General features: G+C 40.4%; 3 protein-coding genes across 4 annotated transcripts in view; 2 read left to right on the top strand and 1 right to left on the bottom strand.

The window, feature by feature from the left end:
- slco2b1 (solute carrier organic anion transporter family, member 2B1) overlaps positions 1–7,992 on the bottom strand; it is a 28,861-nt gene extending 20,869 nt beyond the window's left edge. The window contains exons 1-6 of one of the 2 annotated variants that reach the window (XM_041951572.1): positions 7,863–7,992; positions 4,051–4,180; positions 2,736–2,873; positions 2,434–2,596; positions 1,904–2,128; positions 375–473 (exon numbers count right to left, since the gene is read on the bottom strand). In XM_041951572.1, the coding sequence (XP_041807506.1) occupies positions 375–473; positions 1,904–2,128; positions 2,434–2,596; positions 2,736–2,873; positions 4,051–4,137 (712 nt within the window). In that variant the 5' untranslated portion in view covers positions 4,138–4,180; positions 7,863–7,992. Of the gene's footprint in view, positions 1–374; positions 474–1,903; positions 2,129–2,433; positions 2,597–2,735; positions 2,874–4,050; positions 4,181–7,518; positions 7,581–7,862 lie in introns of those variants that run through there. The other variant, XM_041951573.1, reaches the window with a different exon arrangement.
- Positions 7,993–14,855: 6,863 nt separating this feature from the next.
- Positions 14,856–15,803, top strand: LOC121616810 (olfactory receptor 52N5). Its single transcript, XM_041951619.1, has one exon. It carries the CDS (start codon positions 14,859–14,861, stop codon positions 15,801–15,803), a length of 945 nt encoding a protein of 314 aa, XP_041807553.1. The 5' UTR covers positions 14,856–14,858.
- A 3,700-nt stretch (positions 15,804–19,503) lies between these two features.
- On the top strand, positions 19,504–20,454 carry LOC121617640 (olfactory receptor 52N5-like). The gene has a single exon (XM_041952840.1). The coding sequence runs from the start codon at positions 19,504–19,506 to the stop codon at positions 20,452–20,454; it is 951 nt and encodes a 316-aa protein (XP_041808774.1).
- Positions 20,455–22,195: the final 1,741 nt, after the last annotated feature.

Here is a 22,195-nt window from a genome sequence, read left to right on the forward strand (position 1 = left end):
TGTATTTATGAACTGTATTGACTCTGATTTCACATGTAAAGTCAAATAAATCAGCTGTCAAATAACTCGACACCTGATGTGCAAAAAGATTAACGGAGTGGAAACCTTTCGTAGCTTCTCCAAACTCCATGTCGGTTATTTGTCTCCTTTAGTAGCAGCTCTACGCTCTGTTTTTAATAGTTGGTACTGAGGAAATGACCAACATTAATCTGATTTTCACTGCCTTTACATCACACTTAAACAACCTGAAATCCCACAAATATAAGTGACTGCCAAATACAGGAAATCCTCCCCTTCCTTTCAAAGTAAGTGTTAAAAATGAGCTTGACTTGACTCGAGGGCCAGAGCATTTCAGTCCAGCTGTGTCTCCTCACCTTTGGATAACTTGTCGAAGTCCACATAAAAGCGCAGCATCAGGGAGCCGGTGATGAAGCCAAAGGCCGGGCCGATGGAGGTCACAGCGAGGAGGATGCCTGAAAAACACAACCAAGAAAACGTCATGAACACCAACAAAAACAGGCTGCTGTTGTCAGACTAAACCTCAGGTATGGAATTTCTTTTTATCTGCTTGAGCCACCATAAGTCTTACATGAAACTTTTCTTTGACAAGTTATTAACATTTTGTGAAATGCATTTTTATTTTAGCTTGTTATTGGCTCTATAATTTGAAAAAAAAAATCCCTAATTTTTTTTATCTTGTTTGAACTTGGTGAAAATCTGCATCTGATTTCTAACATTAGCTATCATGCTAATGTTAGAAGTCTGGGTATCATTATTTCTGATTTTCACTCAGGTTTAACCTGAAACTGGTCCCGGGAAACCCAAAAAACAGGTTTGTTACATGAGCATAGATCCTGCAGATGCCACACACTGGTGTTACCATGCAGACCGTATGCAGAACACATGCTGCATGAAGGCTGCAACATTCCCAACGTCAGCCTGGAAACATGAAGAAAACCAGACATGCTCTTCGGTTGTTGTTTTCACAGTGAGCATCAGTTCTGCCTGAGTCCTGATACATCAGCCATACTGTCCAATTTTGAGTGTTTTGAACTTTGAACCCTTTTTTCCTACTCTTGAGACAGAGAGAGTGGCCGCTGATTTCAGTGTAATTGGAGTGTAGTTTCAGCTGCCTGAGGATGTACTTTGTAAGAGACACTTCCTCAGAGCACTTACTTAGGCAGTTATTTATGGGAGGAGAAAAGATTACGAAGGCGTCTTGCAGAGACGGACCGCCGACTGAGGTGATTTGAGCAATCAGATTTTAATCTGTCTTGAATGCTTCTTGGTTTACACTTGGCTTTTTAGAGATTGAGATATATTTCAGATCCACCCAAGAGTCATGAAGTGAGTAATGCCTAGTTCACATGTACGCTGGTATTTCTTAAAACTGAGGTTGTCCTCCTCCGTTAAAAAAAAAGATCCTGTCCACATAAGCACAAAAAATCACCATCCTTATGAAAACACAGAAATGCTGTCAAGAGCTTGCCAAATCAACGGACAGTGAGATAATCCTAACCCTAGAGCCATAACGGGCAATGAGATGCCTGAAGAAAAGCTATTACTGGTAAACTACGATTTGAAAAATACCCACATACTTCTGGACCTGTTATAATTGTAAATGGGATATGTGATGGTCCACTACTGGTCCTAATCAGCCAATCAGTGATGGGTGGAAGAATGGGTGTTTCTGTGTAGATAAGCTTGGGTTGAATGTTTCTGCATTTGGTTTTATAGCTGATTCTGCCGAGCTGCAACTGTTCCCTTTTCAAAAGATATTGTCTATAATTAAGATTTTTTGTTTTGTTTTGCACTGGAATCTCTGTCCTGGTGGGACTGATTCACTAATCAGGATTGGACTGTTTGGATGAAACGCAGTTTGTTGTTTCCTCCGCGGTCGTACCGAGGTAGAGTGGTGAGTTCTTCTTGCTGGCATAGTCGTCGATGTAGGAGATGCCGAAGGGTTGGATGGGGACGGCTCCGATGCCCAGCAGCAGCTGGCCCAGCAGCAGCAGAGGGTACACCACCTGCTGGGCGGGGCTCTCCTGCTGGCTGCAGCTCTGATTGGAGGGTGAGGTGGTGAGGGTTCTCTCTGATTGGCAGAGGCCAGAGCTGTTAGCATTTGACGCTGTTGGGAATGAGAGAGGGGGGAAGGCAAGTTTAACACATAATGTGTTTGAGGTCAAATGTCCCATCAAAGACTACATTTAAGTTTCTGGGTCATGTCAATGTCAATCAGAGCTCATAAATCCTGGTGGGGCAAAAAAAGGTAAAGGGTGTCCTCCGAGTGGCGCCAAAGGAAGTGCTAGATGTTTAACTTTAAAGGTTGTTTAGCAGGACTTTTAGTATGTTATTGGTTGAGGAGGTGGAGAAACTCTATTGCAGAGGCTTTTTGGACAGTGGAACTATATGTGCGTGTGTTTTTGATCTCACATCTGACGTGATCAGTGTAGTTGTACTGTCCGCTCAGGAAGTGAGGCATTGCCATCAGCAGCGACGCCAGGCACGCCAGCAGAGCTCCGCCTCCAATGAACCGCGGCCGATGGACTCGACTCCCAAAAAAACTCACAAAGACGATGAGGACCGTGTTCCCCACCTGGGTGCACAAACAAAAGTTTTACTCTAACAGTAAAATAAACAACCAAAATGCAGAAAGCAAGGAAGAAGGCAACAAATTGCCAAAGAATGGAGATACCAGCAGCAGTGACGTAGAGCAGAGACAAGAACATACTGACCTCGTTGAAAGCAGCCAGGAGCCCCGACTTCTGGCTGGAGAGGCCGTAGCGTCTCTCGATGGTGGAGATGGAGCTCTTCATGTAGCCCGACACCAACAGCTGCGCCAGCTGCAGCAAACTGTGGCAAAATACAAAGAACTGCAGGAAGAAGAAGAAGAAGAAGAAGAAGAAGAAGAAAGAAGGCAGGTCAGAATGTTGGGCAAAGAGAAGGAAAATGGAGATGAATAACATGGTTGTTTTGCTATCTGTGTGATGCTTATTCACTCTGTTTTTTGCTTTTCCTTTTTCTAAAAAAAACTTCAGATAAGATTAAATCTGCATCTGCAAACTCTGGACAACACATGAATAAATTAATTTGAAGCACAATGCAGACATTCAAAGGCAGGAGCTGGAAAAGTGAAACCATGAGTGATAAAGGACAGTGAGCTCATCAGAGTTATGTGGCATGAGGAAATGTTTACATGCTGAGGCCTCAGAGAACAATGGCAGGATGGACTTCAGGAAGTGACCTTTCTCCCTAGACAACACAGAAATCTGCTCAGCTAAAAGCTAGAAAACCTCTGGTCCCAAAGACTACAATGCTTTAAAGTAACATTTAGAAAAAGCTTTTGACTGTTGTTTTAGGGTGCATTCATTCACCCCAGGTTTGTATTTTTGGGCGCATGTGAACACACCAATTGCACTGGGATGCTGGGCAAAACAGGCGGGCCGAGATGGCATGCAGCCACAACACAACTGACCCTACCACCCAAAAACTGGCTCACACTGGGACGCTCTTTCACAGTTGTTGTTGGAGTGTGTGGTGCACCCATGTTCTCCGATCTTGAACCCCTCTAAGAAGATGCATCAGGACATTGTTTAGTAGTCGCAGTCTAGATGCTCTCTAGAAATGGATGTTATGTTCATTTAACAAACAATGATATGTTAATCACATAAACACAATGAAAACAAATCACAAAAGAGGAGGAGGCGTTTTGAGGTGAATTTTCCCAGTAATACTTCTGACCAATGAGAGAACAGCTTGCTCGCGCACACATGGCATTTGTTTACCACTTTTGGAGCGCTCTTTAGTGTTGGCGTGTGAACACAAATGAACCTCGGGGCAAATGCGGCAATTATATCAAATTAGTTCCTGAATCAGAACGAAGCGAAGGAACAACAGGTCTGAAAACGGCCTCACATCAGGATCAGGGCTTCTTCTCCCAGGAGAGCATCTGCTCTGAAAGTACCCTCAGTAGTAGCTGTATTTGTTTTTTTTGTTGTTGAGCATCTGGATCATAGCTCATCAAACGCTGAATGTAAAGCAGAGACAAACCTTGATGTTGTTGAAGAGGCTCCGGCGCCGGGCAGGAGGTTGCGACCTGGCGAGGTCAGAGTTCATGTTGAGGTCGTTAGCCCCCATTGTTAAACTTTCACCACACAGAGAGTAAGGAATAGATCAACACCTGGAAAATGCAAAGACAGTCTGTCACAAGTTAAGCCCACACAAATATCTACCTGCTAATCCCAGTCAGCACACACTATCACGTTAGAAAAGAGATTCAGCACAGTCGGAAAGTCAGTTTCAACATCCAGACTCTCATCATATGACTGCTCAGTTCCTGCTGTTGTGACACAGCAACTTTTAAGGCATATGGACCCAACGTTGAGCATGAATGCAGCCGACAAACATGCGCTGTGCTCCAGAGTTTCTGTTTAACGCACTGATGGAGTCCTGGGAAAACACGTACAGCTCGTTTGTGCATGCACTGCATGTTTACACAATGAGGCTGAGAGTGAAAGCTGCTGGCTGTCGCGGCCTAAGGTCGGCACGAAAGCCAAAAGAAAAGCTACTGCACGATCAAAAACAAGGCGTGGAGGGAGTGAGAAGGTTTTATGAGGGTTTAACACACAGATAAAAGACAATTAATGGACTGGTTTGGACTGAGCTCATCAGGGCTGATGAGTGTTTTTTCTTACGGGGTAATTATTCATATCTCCAGTTTGTCAGGAATGAACAGACAGCTTGTGACAATTCGACTTTAAGTCAAAGAATTGAAGAAGAGAATGAGCAAAATCATAACATTAAATACATCCTGAAAATATTTCTGAGGTGTTTTTGTGATTTGCTAACACAAACTATTCATTTTCTGTCTATGTCTACTCTTAAATAAGGCACAATCACAGACAGGATTCTAAATATAAGTACTGTGACGTAGATTTTTTCCCATTCTACAGTGCTATCTGACAGTTATTTGTGGATTTGGACAAAACTGTTTGGTACCAGAAATAGCAGGGACACAGAGCCGGCCGCTCATTGTGTGTGGTTGTTTCTAAAGCTGAACAAAACATGTCAACCTCCGACTCAGTGAGCAGCAGAGGATCAGAGCCGAATGCTGACACTGGAAGCCTCAAAGGACGCACACACCTCACCTGTTAGCATGACGAACACACTGCAAGCAACAAGAAGAGCTAATGCTATCAGATTAACAACTCGCCAGCAGTCTAAATATGGACTCCCAAAATACTCAGGCTTTTAATAGAGTTACTATACTCAGGCTTTTTAAAGAGTAACTATATATACTCAGGCTTTTAATAGAGTAACTATACTCAGGCTTTTAATAGAGTAACTATACTCAGGCTTTTAATAGAGTAACTATACCCAGGCTTTTAATAGAGTAACTTTACTCAGGCTTTTTAAAGAGTAACTATATATACTCAGGCTTTTAATAGAGTAACTATAGTCAGGCTTTTTAAAGAGTAACTATACTTAGGCTTTTAAAAGAGTAAGTATACTCAGGCTTTTATTAGAGTGAGTATACTCAGGCTTTTAATAGAATAACTATACTCAGGCTTTTAAAACAGTAACTATACTCAGGCTTTTATTAGAGTAAGTGTACTCAGGCTTTTATTAGAATAACTATACTCAGGCTTTTAATAGAGTAACTATACTCAGGCTTTTAAAAGAGTAACTATACTCAGGCTTTTATTAGAGTAAGTGTACTCAGGCTTTTATTAGAGTAAGTGTACTCAGGCTTTTAATAGAGTAACTATATGCTGGGTTAGGATTAGAGTGAACTGCTGCTTTAATGTACTGTGTATTTTACTCTATATCTGAATAGAATACATTTACATCTAATAACATATCCTTTCATAATACATAATCATAAATATCTCTAGAATAATTGCTTGAATAATTGTAATTATAAAATGAGTTTAGTTATTCCACCTTGAAGTTCAGTCCACCATACATAAGCCTGATCAGATTCCAAAGGTCAAAAGGTGTCGCTCAATTATGAGCAGTTAATGCTATGCTATGCTCATTACATATAGAAACAATGGACATGTGCCAACTGAGGCGATAACATAATTTTCCAGAATTTAAAAAAAATCTGTACTTTAGAAGATGTTTTTTTAAAAAAAATCTCCATTTCAGTGAGTTAGAATACTGTTTGTGTGTGAACGAGAGGCCCAAACGCAGCGGAAAATGTTCATCTTGCAAAATATCCATATACATGTGGTTAAGGCCTCAGTTTTGTGTGTGTGTGTAACTTCATCACCCTTTCGCATTTGTCGGGGTGACCAAGATTTTACAGTCGGAGCCTCTCAGCTCCTCCTTGCCTAATTCTACCACCACTCGGTTTCATTTCCAATACGTCTCATCTGTTTTATTACTGTTAGTCTGTTCTTGTTGGATATTTAATCCTGTTGTATTTTGTATTAGTAAAAGTGATTTTACTTTCTTACTCTGAAATGTTTTACTCCTTTTTTTGTAAATATCTATGTTTAAAGTTGATTACAATTATTATTAATTATAATTATAATTATAATTATAATTATAATTATATATTGTTGAAGAATAATAATGTAAGAGTCAGTAGTCAGTAAACAGCAGCTCTATAAACTGTAATGTTGATCCAGAGTCTGAAAATCTGTATAAGATGGATGAAGATTCATTTTGGTAAAGATATTCAGGGTACCCCGATGATGAATCCTGATTTTTTTTTTAGGCCGTAACATGAAGGGGAAAACAATAATTTATACAGACTGTGCTGACATGTCAGTAATCATTCACAGTATTTCCTTTGTGCAAAAGAGATAACACTGAAGTCATTCATTTTATTACCCTGCCCTTTAGAGGAGGGACCATGTGATCCACAGAGGCCAATGAAGCAGTGTGTTATTCCACAATGGATGAATGAAAAAACAAAACAAAACAGTGAGCTCAGATAATTGTCTTTAAAGTTGGTTTCTAATATATCTTCAATCATTTTACTTATAGTTTATAGAGCAGTATCTAGTGGCCATTAGAGGAACTGCAGCACAGTTGTCAGTGACTTTTGAATCTGGCTGTTTTCTCTCTGTGAGCTTCACCACACTGTTGGAAATCTTTGTGTATTTCAAGCTTTGTGTCAGCTGCTCTGTTGGTTGGACAGTCCACAAACATCTCCAGTTGACTCTGAGCTCGGTTTGGTGAGGGTGGTTTACAGGGCAGAGCGTGTCTGAATATCATTTCGCTCCACGTGGTCACGGTTCATTACAACTTACTGACATGTTGCTCAGCTGGATGGTTTTGTTTTCCTTCAAAAAGCATCTGTCTTCTTTCAGTTTTAATAAGAATTACTTTCTTAAAATGTAAATTAAAGATATGTTGCTAGAATATAAGAGCACAAAGTTCAAATTGCAGACTTATTGCTGAGTGTTTTCCCTTTTTTAAATGTACATTTTACAATATTGCTCTGAAATGAGGTGAGGTAGAAGTATAGTACCATAAAATGGAAATGTTCAAGTTAAGTACAAGTACCTCAGAACTGTAGTTTGAGTGCTTGAGTGAATGTGCTCACTTACTCTCCACCACTGACAATGTGTCCATGTGGTAGTGCCTGCAAACATCAACACAGCGGCAGCATTCATTCATGTGCAGCAGAACTGTCAGGGTGCAACTCAGCAGTGAATAAAACAGCTTATTTCACTCTACTCTGGTTCTGAAACTATGCGTTGTTTGATTTTAATTTGGAAAACTGAGGAACTAGCAACTCTCCTGGTTTTACAAAGCAGCTCCAACACAGCACATGATACCCATTAATCCGAGTTAACAGGCTGAAAGGTTCCAGAGAGAGGAGACAGACATGATTGACTCAGACTCACTGTGAAAGCAGCAGGTCGCCTTAGTTTCTCAGAGTTTCTCCCGTTTGGCTTTAGCAAATCATCCAGATCTTCCAGCAGCTGAGAGTCCTCCAGCTCTACTGCCCCACGGCCGAGAAAGGAGGAGGAACTGGAATTTGAACCCTTGGTGTGAAGGCAGGACTTGGGTATGAGAAAAAGAAGGAGGAGGAGGGTGAGCCAAAGGGAAGTTTTCAAGCCCACATGTATCATTTTGCAGTGTGAGGAAGAACAGGTTTTTACTCTCAAAAAACAATAGAGATCTTTCAAGACAGCTGAATATTCTTGAGGCATTAACTTTGTCTCACTCTTGCTTTTTTATATATTTATTTTAAGTTTATTTTTATAAGGGAAAGTATTGTACTGGGAATGGTGCAGGGGGTTTTGGGCCCCTCCCTCAGACAAAAATATCTGTTTTTATTAGGTTGTTTTTTGATTTATATATTGGCTGTTAGCACTCCCTGTTTGCAGTGCACCCATGTACTGTATGTACAGAGAAATAGCACTCGATTACTTCAATATTAAAGAAAAACGTGATTCTCAGGAAAGTTCTGAAGCGTATTTTTTTCAATGATGTTTAATTTTATTTGATGTTTGTTTGGGATGGACACAAGAGATAATGATAACTAGTGGAAATAACTAGTAGCCATTGTCAGGAGTATATTCAAAGAATAGCATTTAAAAAGACCTGAATATCACAAAAATGTTGGTCTGTAAAGAGAAGAAGCGACAAAGTCTGATGGCAAAACATTTGTGAAATATAAAGGTCAGATTTTTTGTGTGTGTGGACGAAGTCCAGCTGCCAGACTTCCTCCGGTAAAACCTAAAAATAAAAAAGTCCATGTGGTCTGGGACAAACAGTACATAAAGCCCTTGGTTTCCCCTCTGAACTGATGTCTCTGGCCATTCTCCACAGTGAAGTGAATAAAGGCAAAATGCCCAAAATAATATATTAATGATTATTTTATATTTTCTTATACTGACTATTTTCTTGATCGATTGATTGATTATTCTAGCCGAGTGTATTAAATGTAAGAAAACAGTGATAAATGCCCAACACAATGTCCAACAGCACGATGTCAACAAAAGTTTTCTTAATTCTGACCAAAAGCCCAAAATATTCAATTCACTTTGAAATATGACAAAGAAAAGCAGCAAATTCTCACATTTGAGAAGCTGAAACCATCAAATATTTGATGTTTTTTGCTGGAAAATGACTTCAGTGATTAGCAAAACATTTGCTGATTATTTCTTTTGCATCTGATTGATTGATTAAAAGCTGACTTTTTGGAAATTTGCTCAGAACTGGAAACTGGTGAAAGTGTTTGGCTTTCTCAGCAGCTCAATCAGGACAACAGAAGAAAGTTTGGCTCTTGTGCAGTGATGTGACCAGCAGGTGTAGCCAAAGTCAAACAAAATGTTCATACCCTGCTGGAAGCCCACATCAGTTTGTGTTTCATATCACTTGCTCCTCTGTATCTGCATAATAAATTTAGTGGTGGAAAGAACAGTTCTGAGGTACTCGTGCTTGACTTGAGTCAGTTACACCTCCGTAAAACATTTGTAGTGAAGACACACAGGGAAACATTCTATAACTATTCAACAATGTAGGGGCGCGTGGAGGATTTTTTCCAGCATGTAGGGCAGCATGCATGGTACTTCATCGCATTTTTTCCACTGGACAAGCACACCAGACAGCCCCAAGTCATTTTTCTTGCACACTGGTCTACCGTAGTGTTTTATCTACCATAGGGCATCAATCTATAGTGCAAACAAGCATCCTTCCTTCTGCACAGTGAAGCTCAAACATCACAGAGAAGGAACAAGCAGCAAAACACATAGAGAGGGGTCTAGAATTTTACGATGGGTTGTTACTGGGAAACAGCCACAGTGTTTCGAGGAAATCCTTATGCTGCAATTGTCATTGGTTATTATAAGGGAATTCCGTAAAAATATGACCATAATGTGGAATCAAGTCCTCTGGATCGGCCTCAACCCACATCCGCACTCTCATGTTGTAAAGACGCTGATGCCATCACCAGCAGTGAATCAGCTTTCTATCTGTACTGGCATACAGAGAGGATGCAGTAATTATTGTTTTTTTCTGTTAGTGTGTGAGTTTCTGTTTAAATCCACCAAAAGATAACTACCACCAGAAGATTTAGTGAGTGTTAAGAAGAAGAAAAGAAAAGCTCTGATGGTGTTTGTGCTGTGTACAACATTTTGCAGAACGTCCTGGAGATCCCCGACCCCAAAAAACAAACTGGAGGTTTTACTGCCTGAACACTTTTGGCCACATCTGCTGAGTAAAAACCCAGAACTCCCTCTAGTCTGGAGCCTGATGGACCCATGTGAAAACCACTGTTCTGGGTTTTTAGTTGCTAACTGATTCAGATTACCATCAGCACCTTTTCTGCTTGCTTGTATTAACACTTCAGAGACTCGAAGATCACCAACATTTGGTCTTGTTCATAGGTTTTGTCTGATTGTGAAGATGTTTCTTGATGATTTCTCTTGATTAATCACCTTGCTTGTTGCTAATTTGCTCGACACAAACTTCAGTTAGCTGTGTGGAGGTGAGAAAGTAAGCTGGGCTTGAACTTCTCTCTGAGCTTCTTTTTTCCCATTCTTTGCTCAACTAATTCTGTCACTTTTCATGTGAACAAACACGTGCAGTGATATCAATGTCTTCCACTAGAAACTGTGAAAATATATGCAGTTATCCCCTCATTTAAATGATTTTGCACCTCGTCCCTCTCTAACGGCCAACTTTTCACCCCGCCTCCCCGTGTGGATGTTCAGAATAATAATAACTGCAGTGTAAACACTTCTGACTCCCTACACGGTCAGATGACAAACTAATTCTTTTTTGAGCAGACAGTAGCCTTCAGGGCCTGCAGCCATGCTAGCAGCTCAGTGAGACTGTACACAGACACAGCAAGCATTGAGTTACATACTAATGTCTAGGGGCTACCATTGGGACAGAGTTCTTTCCATGAAATGTTATAAATAATTATAGCAAGCTTTGGATTACAGCCCAAAAGTAAATTCTTTCCAAATGACAGTGTAATTTTAGAGTACCAGTGCTGTATGTACAAACACATACTGGTCTGTTGTGGAACATTCTTAGAGGCACTCAAAAACACATCAGCTAATGCACAAACACACTGATGGTTATAAGTAGAGATGCACCTTAGTGAAAAACTAAGGTCAGAAAAAGTAATTTTTTCACAAAATCCAGTTTTTAGCATTTTCTTCCAGACAAAGAACATCTGTTTTTCATCTGGAATGAGTCAGTGGGGCTTCTTTTCCAGGTCACTGTAACACAGAAAATCCAATAGGAGAATATATGACGTAAATAAAATGCTATTCATTCATGACTGTGATGTATGTCATTTTTTTCTCAAACTGTTACTGTTAGAAGAGTGCACATAACTGGTATGCAGGATGCATGCATGAGAATAATCAGAAATGCTTTGATTTTAAAATGGGTCTTTGGGTACCAGGCAGCAATTGATTTTGGGTCTGGGTTATAGAATAGACAATGTTGTGAATGGGACATTAGTCACCAGAAAGATATGCTTTGTGCTGTTTACCTTTCAATATTTCAACATACAAATATAAACATAAATGAGTTTTTAAATTAGCCACAAAAAATATGCATGAAAAATGTAAAAACGTTACATGTTAAATGTAGAATGAAAGTTTCAGACCCTGAAAAAGCTCGCTGTGTTTGTTTGTGGTTAGAAACTCAAAGTTTGTTTCAACTGTTGATTGTTGGGAGCTCGGGGGACTACACTGCCCCCTGATGGTCCAACAGTTTCATCACTGTGTGTTCCTGTTGCCACAGCAGCCAGTAATGAGTGTTAATGTTTCAGAAGCAAATGTGATCATTAATGAGGTCCACTGTGGGCTGCTTCCTAACAAAACACTTATCAACAGTTTCTGATGGTAATCGGCCCTCTGGGAGCAAAGAGAGAGGGCCACTAATAGATGTTTGTCAGAGATCAGAGGATAACACTGACTACAGGAGCTAATGAAAGCTCCTGGGACTCAACTCACAGCAAAACCACTGGATGCTGATTTCCTACAGCTCTCTAATAGTATAGTTGCATTAAAGATTTCAAATTATCCACCTTGAATCCGCATGGCCTGGTGATAAAGTGACCTGCATTCTTCTTACACATTATTTCACTAAAGTTTTCTACATGCTTTACTAACATTTACAGTGATGCATTTTTTTTCTAGTTCTAGCCCCAGACTTTGGCATATTAGTCTTTCGTGTTAAAGCTATCAAACAAAATTACCAAGCAAGATTGCAAATATTGGCAACTGACATCAGCTTTTGATGCAATAGACATTTTTTAGAAAGCCAATCAGTGTTCAAGTCAGCCAGAAGGAAGAAAACCTTATTTCCTTCACTCGCTGCATCTACAGTTATAAGAGATAACGCTGGATATGAGATAGCCTAGCTTAGCACGAAGACTGGAAGCAGTTGGAACAGACAGGTGTATTTCTCATTTGATGGAGCTAGACTAGCAATTTCCTCCTGCCTGCAGTCTTTGTGCTAAGCCAGAAGACAGAAGTTTGGCCTGCAGGCTGCAGTCTCTCCAGAGTAAGGAGCAGCTCCCTGTCCGACGCTCCCTGAACGCCTCACTGCAGTTTTTTAATTCTATTAACCTGCAGGTCACTGAAACACATGGGAGCTCCAAGGCCTCCAGGACACTCATCACAGTCCAGTAATAACATATGTATACAAGGGCTGCAATAGACACAAGGCAGCATTCTGCACTTTAACATTAGACTCTGTAGTTATGGCTGCCATATAATTAGTGTCATACCAAGGCAGATTGCAGTAGTTTAACTTAACATACTGTAAAAGATAGAATATGCAGCATAATCACCATCTCATGGAGCTTTTGCACCAGAGGGAATTAATCATTCAAATAACTTAAATACCTGAAAGAGTAGAGGTCAAGCTTCTCTTTTGAGACATGCCATCTGAATTTTTGTGACTTACTGTTTGTGAACTGAGGCCGAGTGTTCAGCCCTATCGCCAGACAATAACATTAATTTTGGACTATTCTGCAAATCTGCAGAGATCAGTATCAAAGTTTTTTTTTTTTTTTTTTTTTTTTTTTTTTTTTAATCCTGGATACACTACATGCTGAAACTGGGCTAGAGTTATGGATTTTTAACTCCTTAGCTTAGACTGGGGTCTTAAACTTACACCAGAATTTTTTCACAGATGATCTACAGCTGCTCAATAAGCAGTGATGAGAGGCTTTTTTTAGCCACAGTTTTTTTTTTCAAGCAGAACTGTAACTTTATCATACCCAGATTTACGTATTAGGGGTGCCCAGGGTATAACTTTGGTGCTGGCGCCCAACTGACCACCCACCACTCCCTGCACTCTGTACCTTGTGTTTGCATGCTGTCACCTCCATGTTTCATTAAGTATAGAGAGCACATTAGATTATACCTGGCCATATGTGTGCTATGTGTCTTAAAGATGGGGCAACACGATTAATAATGCAGGAAATCTCCAGTTGATATCGTACTTTAGTGGTTCAAATTTTATGATACATTTCCTGCTAAAAACGATTGAACAGCGATTTGCACTAAGTCAAAAGAAAAGTCATGATATAAAAGTTGTTTGATCTTTTAAGAGCCCTCTGGAACGACCAAAACTGTATGAGCCAGCCGGTGATTTCATGTCCATGTTTGTTGAGTTTGAACAGATAAACTTTCCTCTACAAAGAAGAAGGAGCTTGTTGATTGAGTTCAGCTGCTGTTGGGGTGGGAGGCTGGGGTTAGATGAGGCTGCCCTGTGGAGTCCCTTCGGCTTATGGTTGCAATTAACAAATTGTTGCTGTAACAACAGCAAACAAACACTGGTTGTGAAACAATGAGGTCAATTTACATTACATTACTCAGCCTGGGGAGGTCTCATGGCTCAGACCACACTAAAGCTGCTATCATTTGACAACATCATTTACTGCTTTGACCTTTAATCCAAACAAGTTTAATTTGTTTCCGTAGTGTAAAATGGCTCATGAGCATGAAACAGTAAATTCATGTCCAATGGCCAAAATCTTGATCACTTGAAGATGTCAAGTTCAATACATTCAGACTTTAATCATCATCTTAAGTCAGTAGAGATATGCACAGAAATCAGCTACAAAGACTATGTAGCAACACCCAAAAGCTGATGACCGCTGACCAGAGATAGTGGGATGCAGAGACAGCAGATGAAAAAAAATTAACTGCTTGAATCAAGTCACACTGCTGGAAGGCAAAGGGGTTTATCCTTCTCCGATGGGGTGATGATGATGATCAGGTCACACACAGAGAAGGAAGAGGGCTTTATAGTGCAATAAGGTTTGTAGGCCACAGAAGAGTTTCGGGGGTGCAGACTTTGGTGTTCAATGGGCTGTACAGCAGGTAGATTTAGGGAATCTTGGGAAAGATAATGGCTGAATTAGACCAGTGAACTTCTTGCACCTCTTTGATCAAAGGTTTGGCATGACTCTAACCAAGCCTCTGGAAGCAGTCTGGATTTGACTATGATGCGGGTAAATCATCATCACAAGGATGTTCAAACAGCAGCAGGATGTCTGCGACTAAACTTGATGGCTTGTGATTACATCACCCATGACTCCCCTCATGACTACACCTCTGTATAAACTGAGCCAGGTTGAGGTTGTCCAGCAGATGGTTAGCTGATGCGTGTATGTTGACTCTGGACACAGCAAGACAATAGAAATAATAGGTAATTTTTAAATGGGTGAATAACATAATCACTAAACTATTAACAATGTATCTTGAGTTTTCAATTTCAAACTGTCTCCTATAGTTAAAGCTGTCTGTCCTCTGGATCGTGTATTAGAATATGTAATAGGTGACCAAATTCTTATCTCTAGATTGGAAAGACCGTGTATATGTGACAAATAAGCTTTTTTTCCATTTTTTATCAGGTTGATGGAAAACTACACATTCAACAGTTTTACACTCCAGCTGGAGGGATTAAAGGTCACAGAAGTTTCCATGTATCCTCTCTTTTTCTTTTTCTTTGTATCCTACCTAATTATTATATTAGCAAATGTAGGCATTGTGTTCCTAGTTTTCATAGACACAAGCCTTCACCAGCCCATGTATCTCCTTTTTTGCAACCTGCCTGTCAATGACATCCTTGGAAACTCCATCATGGTGCCTCGTTTGCTTTCAGACATGTTGCTGCCTCCCTCCGAGCGCCTCATCAGTTATTATGAATGTGTGGTCCAAGCTTTCACCACACACATGTACGGCACCACCTCCCACACTGTGCTCATAATTATGGCGTTTGACAGATATGTGGCCATCTGCAATCCGCTGCGCTATGCTACCATAATGACCAACAAGATGGTGATCAAGCTGACGGCGCCTGCCTGGGGAGTGGCCTTTGTTTTGGTCGGGATTCTGCTCAGTCTGACCGTACGGCTGAACCGATGCAGGACTTTGATCACAAACCCCTTTTGTGACAATGCCTCCTTGTTTAAACTCTCCTGTGAGAGTGTGTTTATTAATAACGTCTATGGACTCACTTTCACTGTTGTCTTGTTCACAACTTCTATCGGCAGCATGGTTCTCACCTACACTAAGATTACAGTAGTCTGTCTGACCAGTAATAACAAGTCTTTGAACAGTAAAGCCTTGAGGACCTGCAGCACTCATCTCTTTGTATATCTGATCATGTTAATATGTGGCATGCTTATCATCATCCTGCATCGCTTCCCTCAGTACTCAGACTACAGAAAACTCTGTGCCATTTTGTTTCATATCATCCCTGGCAGCCTCAACCCCATTATTTATGGGGTTCAGTCTAAAGAGATACAAAAATTCTTGTCAAAATTGTTCCAGTGCAGAAACATTTTGCCATCAATTTAATGCACATACCAAATTATTATTATTATTATTTTAAATCATTAAGGAAAAATATGCTTGTCTTTGTTTTTCCCCCTCATATTTTAACTTTTCTTTACCATGATGGGTGATACAAATATGTTGATAACAGATTCCTGACCTTTAAATAACAAATTTATTTTCATCATCCCTCAATCAATTTATTGCAATGATGAATATGATTTTCTTACATATATTTTAATTCTTGTTTTTGGGTGGAGGTCCACTGTATATACCTGTTGCTCCTTGGGCTCTCCTGTCACATCTGTGATGCTATGTTATTTGTTTGGATGTAAAATAAAATTAAAATTAAAATTTATTAAAGGAACATTAATTTGATTTGCATATGCGTGCATGTTGTGTATATAGAAATCAAATAAATACATGCATTACAAAGAATTTATTGTGCATATTATTTTTATTACTATTATTATGATAAAGTAGTTCACTCATTTAACCAACAGGATTCTGCATATATATGGTAACACAAGTGTAATAATAAAATGTTTGATTGCTAAAGCGATCTTTCTGTATAGAAAGCAGGACAAATTGCTTTGTGGACCAATATGGAGGACCGACACTGCCAAAATACAAAACTAAAAAATAAAGGAAGGAAAATTAACAAAAAAACAAATAATTAAAAAATTAATAATCGCAATACATTCATTTTGATAGACAGTCTCTCTTTGGCTGTGTTATAAATTTAGGTAAGTAAATAGCATCAATCCATAGTGTATGCTATTGTGGGTGGTCACTGTAGTGACCTGAAGCAAAGTGTAAACTACAGTTACATGAGGCCTACTGTGAATAGTTCATAAATATCCAGGGAAGGATTAAAAGAACAGCACTATGTGTCCACTGTTGAGGGGTTTATACACAAATACCTTCCTCACTCCTCTTTCAAACCATCTGTCCTCCCCCTGCTCTTTGCAGAGGTCTAAAAAGAAGCCTTTACATTTATATTCACTGCTCAATGTTATCTGAATTGTACTTTTAGTTAAACATCTGACAAATGTGACAAAACTGACTTGTAGTCATCATCATTAGGACTGTTAGTTAGATACTTCTGAACTAGTTTGAAACTGGGGATACACTGATGAGAGTTAGGTGACACAAAGATCCTCATTGTCATCACTAAGATCTTTATCAGCCTTCACTGGGAAGTTTAAGAACTGATTTTAAGCTTTACTGATTACCTTTAAAGTGCTCCATGATTTAGCTCTCAGTAATATTGCTGAATTGCTGCTCCTGTGTGAGCCATATAGCCTCAGATCGTCAGATAGGGCCCCTCTGGTTGTTCCTAAGTCCTGGCTCAAGACTAAAAGTGACTGGGTTTTTGCAGTCAGAACCCTGAGGTCTGAACTGCCTGCCCTTGTTTTATGTCCAACATGTCTTATCTCTTTTTATTGTTGTTGTTTTTCAATCATTTTCTTCTAGACAGATGAAAAACAAGACTGTCAGTGAAGATATCATACTCCTACTTAAGGTCTCCTCCTAATCTTCCATTCCAACCGTCATCCTCCTTCTCATTGTCTATATTTTTGCTGTAGTGTCAAACATCAGTTTGGTAGCCCTGATTTTCAGGAGTACAAGTCTTCACCGGCCCATGCATCTGCTCTTCTGCGGCATGAGTATTACCTCCTCTTGTCTCCTGTCTGTGTAGTTGAGTGGCAGGACGTGGTCGACAGGTCAGGCCACGTCCTGCAGTCTGTCTGCTCTCCCTGGAAACCCAGACCAGTCGCTCTCTGGACTCAGTACCAGTGAACTCTGTTCACCATTGGACTCATTGCTGGTTTACTTGCTGAATATTCATTAAACTGTTTTACTCACTCCTGTCTCCTGTCCCATCTGTTTGAGCTTGGCATTTAGAGTCTGTTAAATATATATATTGCTGCCACACTCAGAACAGTACATTAATTGTATTGGCTGTGCCATTCAGGCCTCTATGTGGGCACCACTCACACTGTACTAATCGTCATGGCTTTTGACTGCTATCTGGCCATCTGCAGCCCTCTGCCGTACACCACCATCATGACCAACAAAACGGTGGTGAAGCGTGTGTGTGGGGGCCTTGACGGCAGCCTTAGTTCTAGTGGCGATCTTCTTGGGCCTCACTATTTGCTTGTCACGCTGCAGGCATGTTATACTAAACCCACTCTGTGGCAACGCCTCCTTGTTCGACCTCTCCTGTAAAAATGTCTTTACCAATCACATCTATTAATCTAATAAATATATTTAAACGGAGATGTAAGAGGACCGCATTCTCTTCCAAACTCTCTATACGGTCTATGGTATATGGTCTATCTGGTTTAGTTGCATTTGCATTTGAGCTTTATTCCTTATTCCTATACTGTACCTGAACAAAATACGGAAGTAAATGGATGCACAATGTTTGAATGTTTGCATGAAATCAATGAGTACAAATGAGTCTCAAGCAAAACATTTTGTTGACCCCCCAAAAAAAAAATCAGTGACTGATCAACACGACATGACTATATGCGCGAAATGACTCAGAAACTTCGACCAGCAAACCCCTCAAACATTCACTGGTTTATAAATGTACATAAAGCTGTTCCCCACTCTCTATATGGATTTGTTGGATTAACCTACAAGAGATGCACATGATGATGCTGCTGGGCACTGAGTGGTCACCAGGCAACAGCTGACCTGTCAGCATGTGACGCTGCCGCTGGTGGCCACTGATGCACCAGATAAAAGCATCTGTTGTGTCACTTCTGCTCTGGGGTGGAGGACAGTTTGTGCCCTCAGCAGCTGCATCATTTTGTATTTCTGCTTTCAGAAGTTGTGCTGATCTAAATGTAACTTAGTTGTGTGCTTTACAGAAACAGAAGAATAATTGACAGTATCTTATGAGAAGAATGCATCTTTCATTTGTTTGAGCTCAACCACTTAAGTGGAGCATAGCATAGTAGCATCTTCTATTCAGTTACAGATAGTTTTGCCTTTATTTGCCGTGTTTTGTGGCTGTTTCTGCCTTCACTGTTGTACATCAGAGGTGAATGAAATTTTGTTTGTGCTGCTCACAGCATGCAAATTAAATGTAAAGAAATTAAGCACCCATCTGTCTGTCCTGGAGGAGGGATCCCTCCTACTGTCTCTGGTTTCGTCCAAATGTTTCCTCCTTTGAGTTTTGTCTTATTTCAATGTTTTAAGGTTGTAGGAAGTCAAATGCTGTGCAGATTATAAAGCCCATTGATTTGTGTCATAAAGATACACAAATATACATGGAAACAGTGTCACTGTTATAGATGCACGCTGTCAACAGTCTTCTTTTGTCAGTGAGAACTCTTCAGAGCGCAAGTGGGACACTGAGCCTGGTAACACTGTTTCTGGGATGTTTTTTGAAATCTTGAAATGAGGAAATGTGTTTGGTTTTCTTTGTAATTAGGTGAACCTATCCTTTAATCAGTTTGGCAGAAATGACACATGCAACTTTACACCCTGGATGCCTCTCTAACCAATTCAGAGTTCGGAGCTATACAATTCTGTCAAATTACAACATGTCATGTACAACAGAAATATTTATATTTGTTGTGAAAATTAAGGTTTTTAAAGTGAGTCACAATGAAATCCTGTTTTTTTGCAACTATAACTCTTTATAACTATACCTGTATAACAGTTCTTAGCCATACAAAAGCCTTCATTGTTATGTGACAGATGAGATATGGAAAACCAGACTTTTGGTGATGACATCCTAATCATGGAGGGGTTAAAGGTCACCTCTCAGTCCTTCATCCCTGCCTTTGTCCTTCTCCTCCTCATTTACATCTTCAGTATAGTGTCTAACATCGGCCTGGTAGCTCTGATCTTTAGGAGCAGGAACCTCCACCAGCCCATGTATCTGCTCCTCTGCAACATGAGTATTAATGATGTTTTCGGGGCCACGATAATTATACCTCATGTGCTCAGAGATCTTTTAATATCAAACTCAGTGAGGTACATTCATTACATCGACTGTGTCATTCAGGCCTTTTGTGTTCATCTCCATGCAAGTGCCTCTCACACTGTGCTCATGATCATGGCTTTTGATCGATATGTGGCCATCTGTAACCCACTGCGTTACGCCACCATCATGACCAACAGGATGGTGGTGACGCTGTCAGTGGCAGCCTGGGGAACAGCCTTTGTGCTGGTGCTGATCCTCGTCGTCCTCAGCGTCCGCCTGTCGCGCTGCAGGTGGATTATATTTAACCCGTTCTGCGACAACGCCTCCCTGTTCAAGCTGTCCTGTGAAAGCGTCCTCATTAATAACATCTACGGCCTCAGCTACACGGTGGTCCTGCTGGGCTCCTCCATCGGTAGCATAACTCTCACCTACCTGAGAATTGCTACAGCTTGTGTGCTCAGTAAAAGCAAGGTGCTGAACAATCGGGCGCTGCAGACCTGCACCACCCACCTGGCTGTGTACATCACCCTCCTGGTCTCTGGCTTCATCATCGTAATCCTGCATCGTTTCCCTCAGATGTCGGACCACAGGAAAGTGGCGGGAGTCCTGGGACATGTTGCCTTGCCTGCCCTGAATGCTATTATCTATGGGTTGCAGATTAAAGAGGTCAGGCAGAGGATTATTATTTCGTTCCATAACAATAAATTAGCTGTAATGGACGTAAAATGATAAACAGCGTGATACACAATAAGATGGAAATGCTTTTTTTGCACAGAATGTTTATAATCTGATTATATGTGAGAGGAAGAAGTGAGGGAACTATTTTCTGTATCGATCACATTGAAATGAGTTGTAGAGAAATAACCATAATATTGAGGTACTGATTTGTTAATCACAAGCTTTCATGTACAGCATCGTTAGAAAGTTCAACCTACTTTTATATTAATCAACTGTAATTCGCATAAAGTCAAATCCTGATTCAAATCTGGTATCCAATGTTTTTGTTTATCTTTCTGAAATGTTATTGAGCATTTATTGAGTAGCTTTAATGTTAAGATTCCGTTAATGATTTTTAATTGTTTCAAAATTTGGATTAAAAAAAAATTGGATAAAAAACAAATCTCTCACTGAGATGAAATTTGTAAGGCCTGACGGGATTTTTTGACCGTTTCATTGTTCAGCTTTGTTTCTACACGAAGCCCCCTCTTTGTTCACCCATGTGGTGAGGTCCCAAAATCAGCAAAAGTTTGAGGGCAAGCAAAACAGTGGGCATCGTACTCCATGTTATCCTAAGGGGAGTCTTGACTCCTTCTAATCATCCTCTTTCACTCTGGCAACGTATTGCTTCGCCAGAATGTACTCCGACTCCACAATGGTGGATTTTATCAGCTCCATGCTTTTGGAGTTGTGTTCACGGAAGCATGCTTCCATTTTAACAACAACACATTTCATCTGGCCCAACACACTGAAATACAGCCTGAGTAACTCGACCTTATCGTCTGTGTTGGCTCGAGCTGTTTCCTGGACCATGTACTCAGCCAACCGCTTCTGTTTACCACCGTCATCTCTAGACGAACACTGCAAGAATTAAAGTATTTAGTTCTAAACAAGACACAGAAGGCTTGTTCAGGTTTTTCTTTTCAGCAGGTTGCACTACTGTAATGGTGTCTTCACAGGTCTGAAAAAAGAAAAGTACAATCAGACAGCTGCAGCCTGTCCACAATGCAGGAGACTGTTAAGAGCATTTTATGACTCTGTGGTTTCATCTGCAGGCTTCTACGCAGTGGTCTGCTGGGGCTGTGGAAGCTCTGAGAGGGACAGAAAGAGACTGAACAGACAGGCCAGGAGCTAGCTCTGTGCTGGACTGCCCTCTGGACACCATCGAGGAAGTGGGTGAGAAGAGTCAAGCTGACATCAATCATGGGTACCCCCTCTCAGCCCATGAGACGGTGGAGGCTTTAAACAGCTCCTTTAGCAACAGACTGCTTCATCCACTATATAAGAAGAAACACTACCACAGGTCCTTTATTCAATTCCTGTTTCACTCCAACTTCACTTACATCTGTGTAACTATCTTGTGCAATATGACATATTTTTTTTACTGTGTTTATATATTATTTTCTACAGTGTTACATATTTCAGCTGTGCAATAGTACAAAATAAAATTTTATTACATATATCCATCCGTTGTGCAATTCAAATATTCAAGGCAATATTATTCTTCTAATGTATAATGTGCATATAGTTTATTTGAAAGGCTGCTGGGCTCAGGTGTTTCAGGACTCACAGGCAGAACACAAAAACACTCCAAACTGAAAGCAAGCACGATGGCTGGATTTATTTAACAAAAAGGATTCTCTTTACAGGCAAAACCCAAGAAAAAAAAATAACAAAAGGCAAAAATGCAAGGACTTGAAGACGGGTTCACAGAAAGGCACAAGACACATGAAACAATCTGGCACAGGACAAA

The sequence above is a fragment of the Chelmon rostratus genome, chromosome 14 (genome assembly GCF_017976325.1).
Source record: "Chelmon rostratus isolate fCheRos1 chromosome 14, fCheRos1.pri, whole genome shotgun sequence".
NCBI classification, from domain to species: Eukaryota; Metazoa; Chordata; class Actinopteri; order Chaetodontiformes; family Chaetodontidae; genus Chelmon; species Chelmon rostratus.

Excerpts from the sequence above, each read along its gene's own strand:
- LOC121616810 (XM_041951619.1), top strand. The coding sequence starts at position 14,859 with ATGGAAAACTACACATTCAACAGTTTTACACTCCAGCTGGAGGGATTA.
- LOC121617640 (XM_041952840.1), top strand. The coding sequence starts at position 19,504 with ATGGAAAACCAGACTTTTGGTGATGACATCCTAATCATGGAGGGGTTA.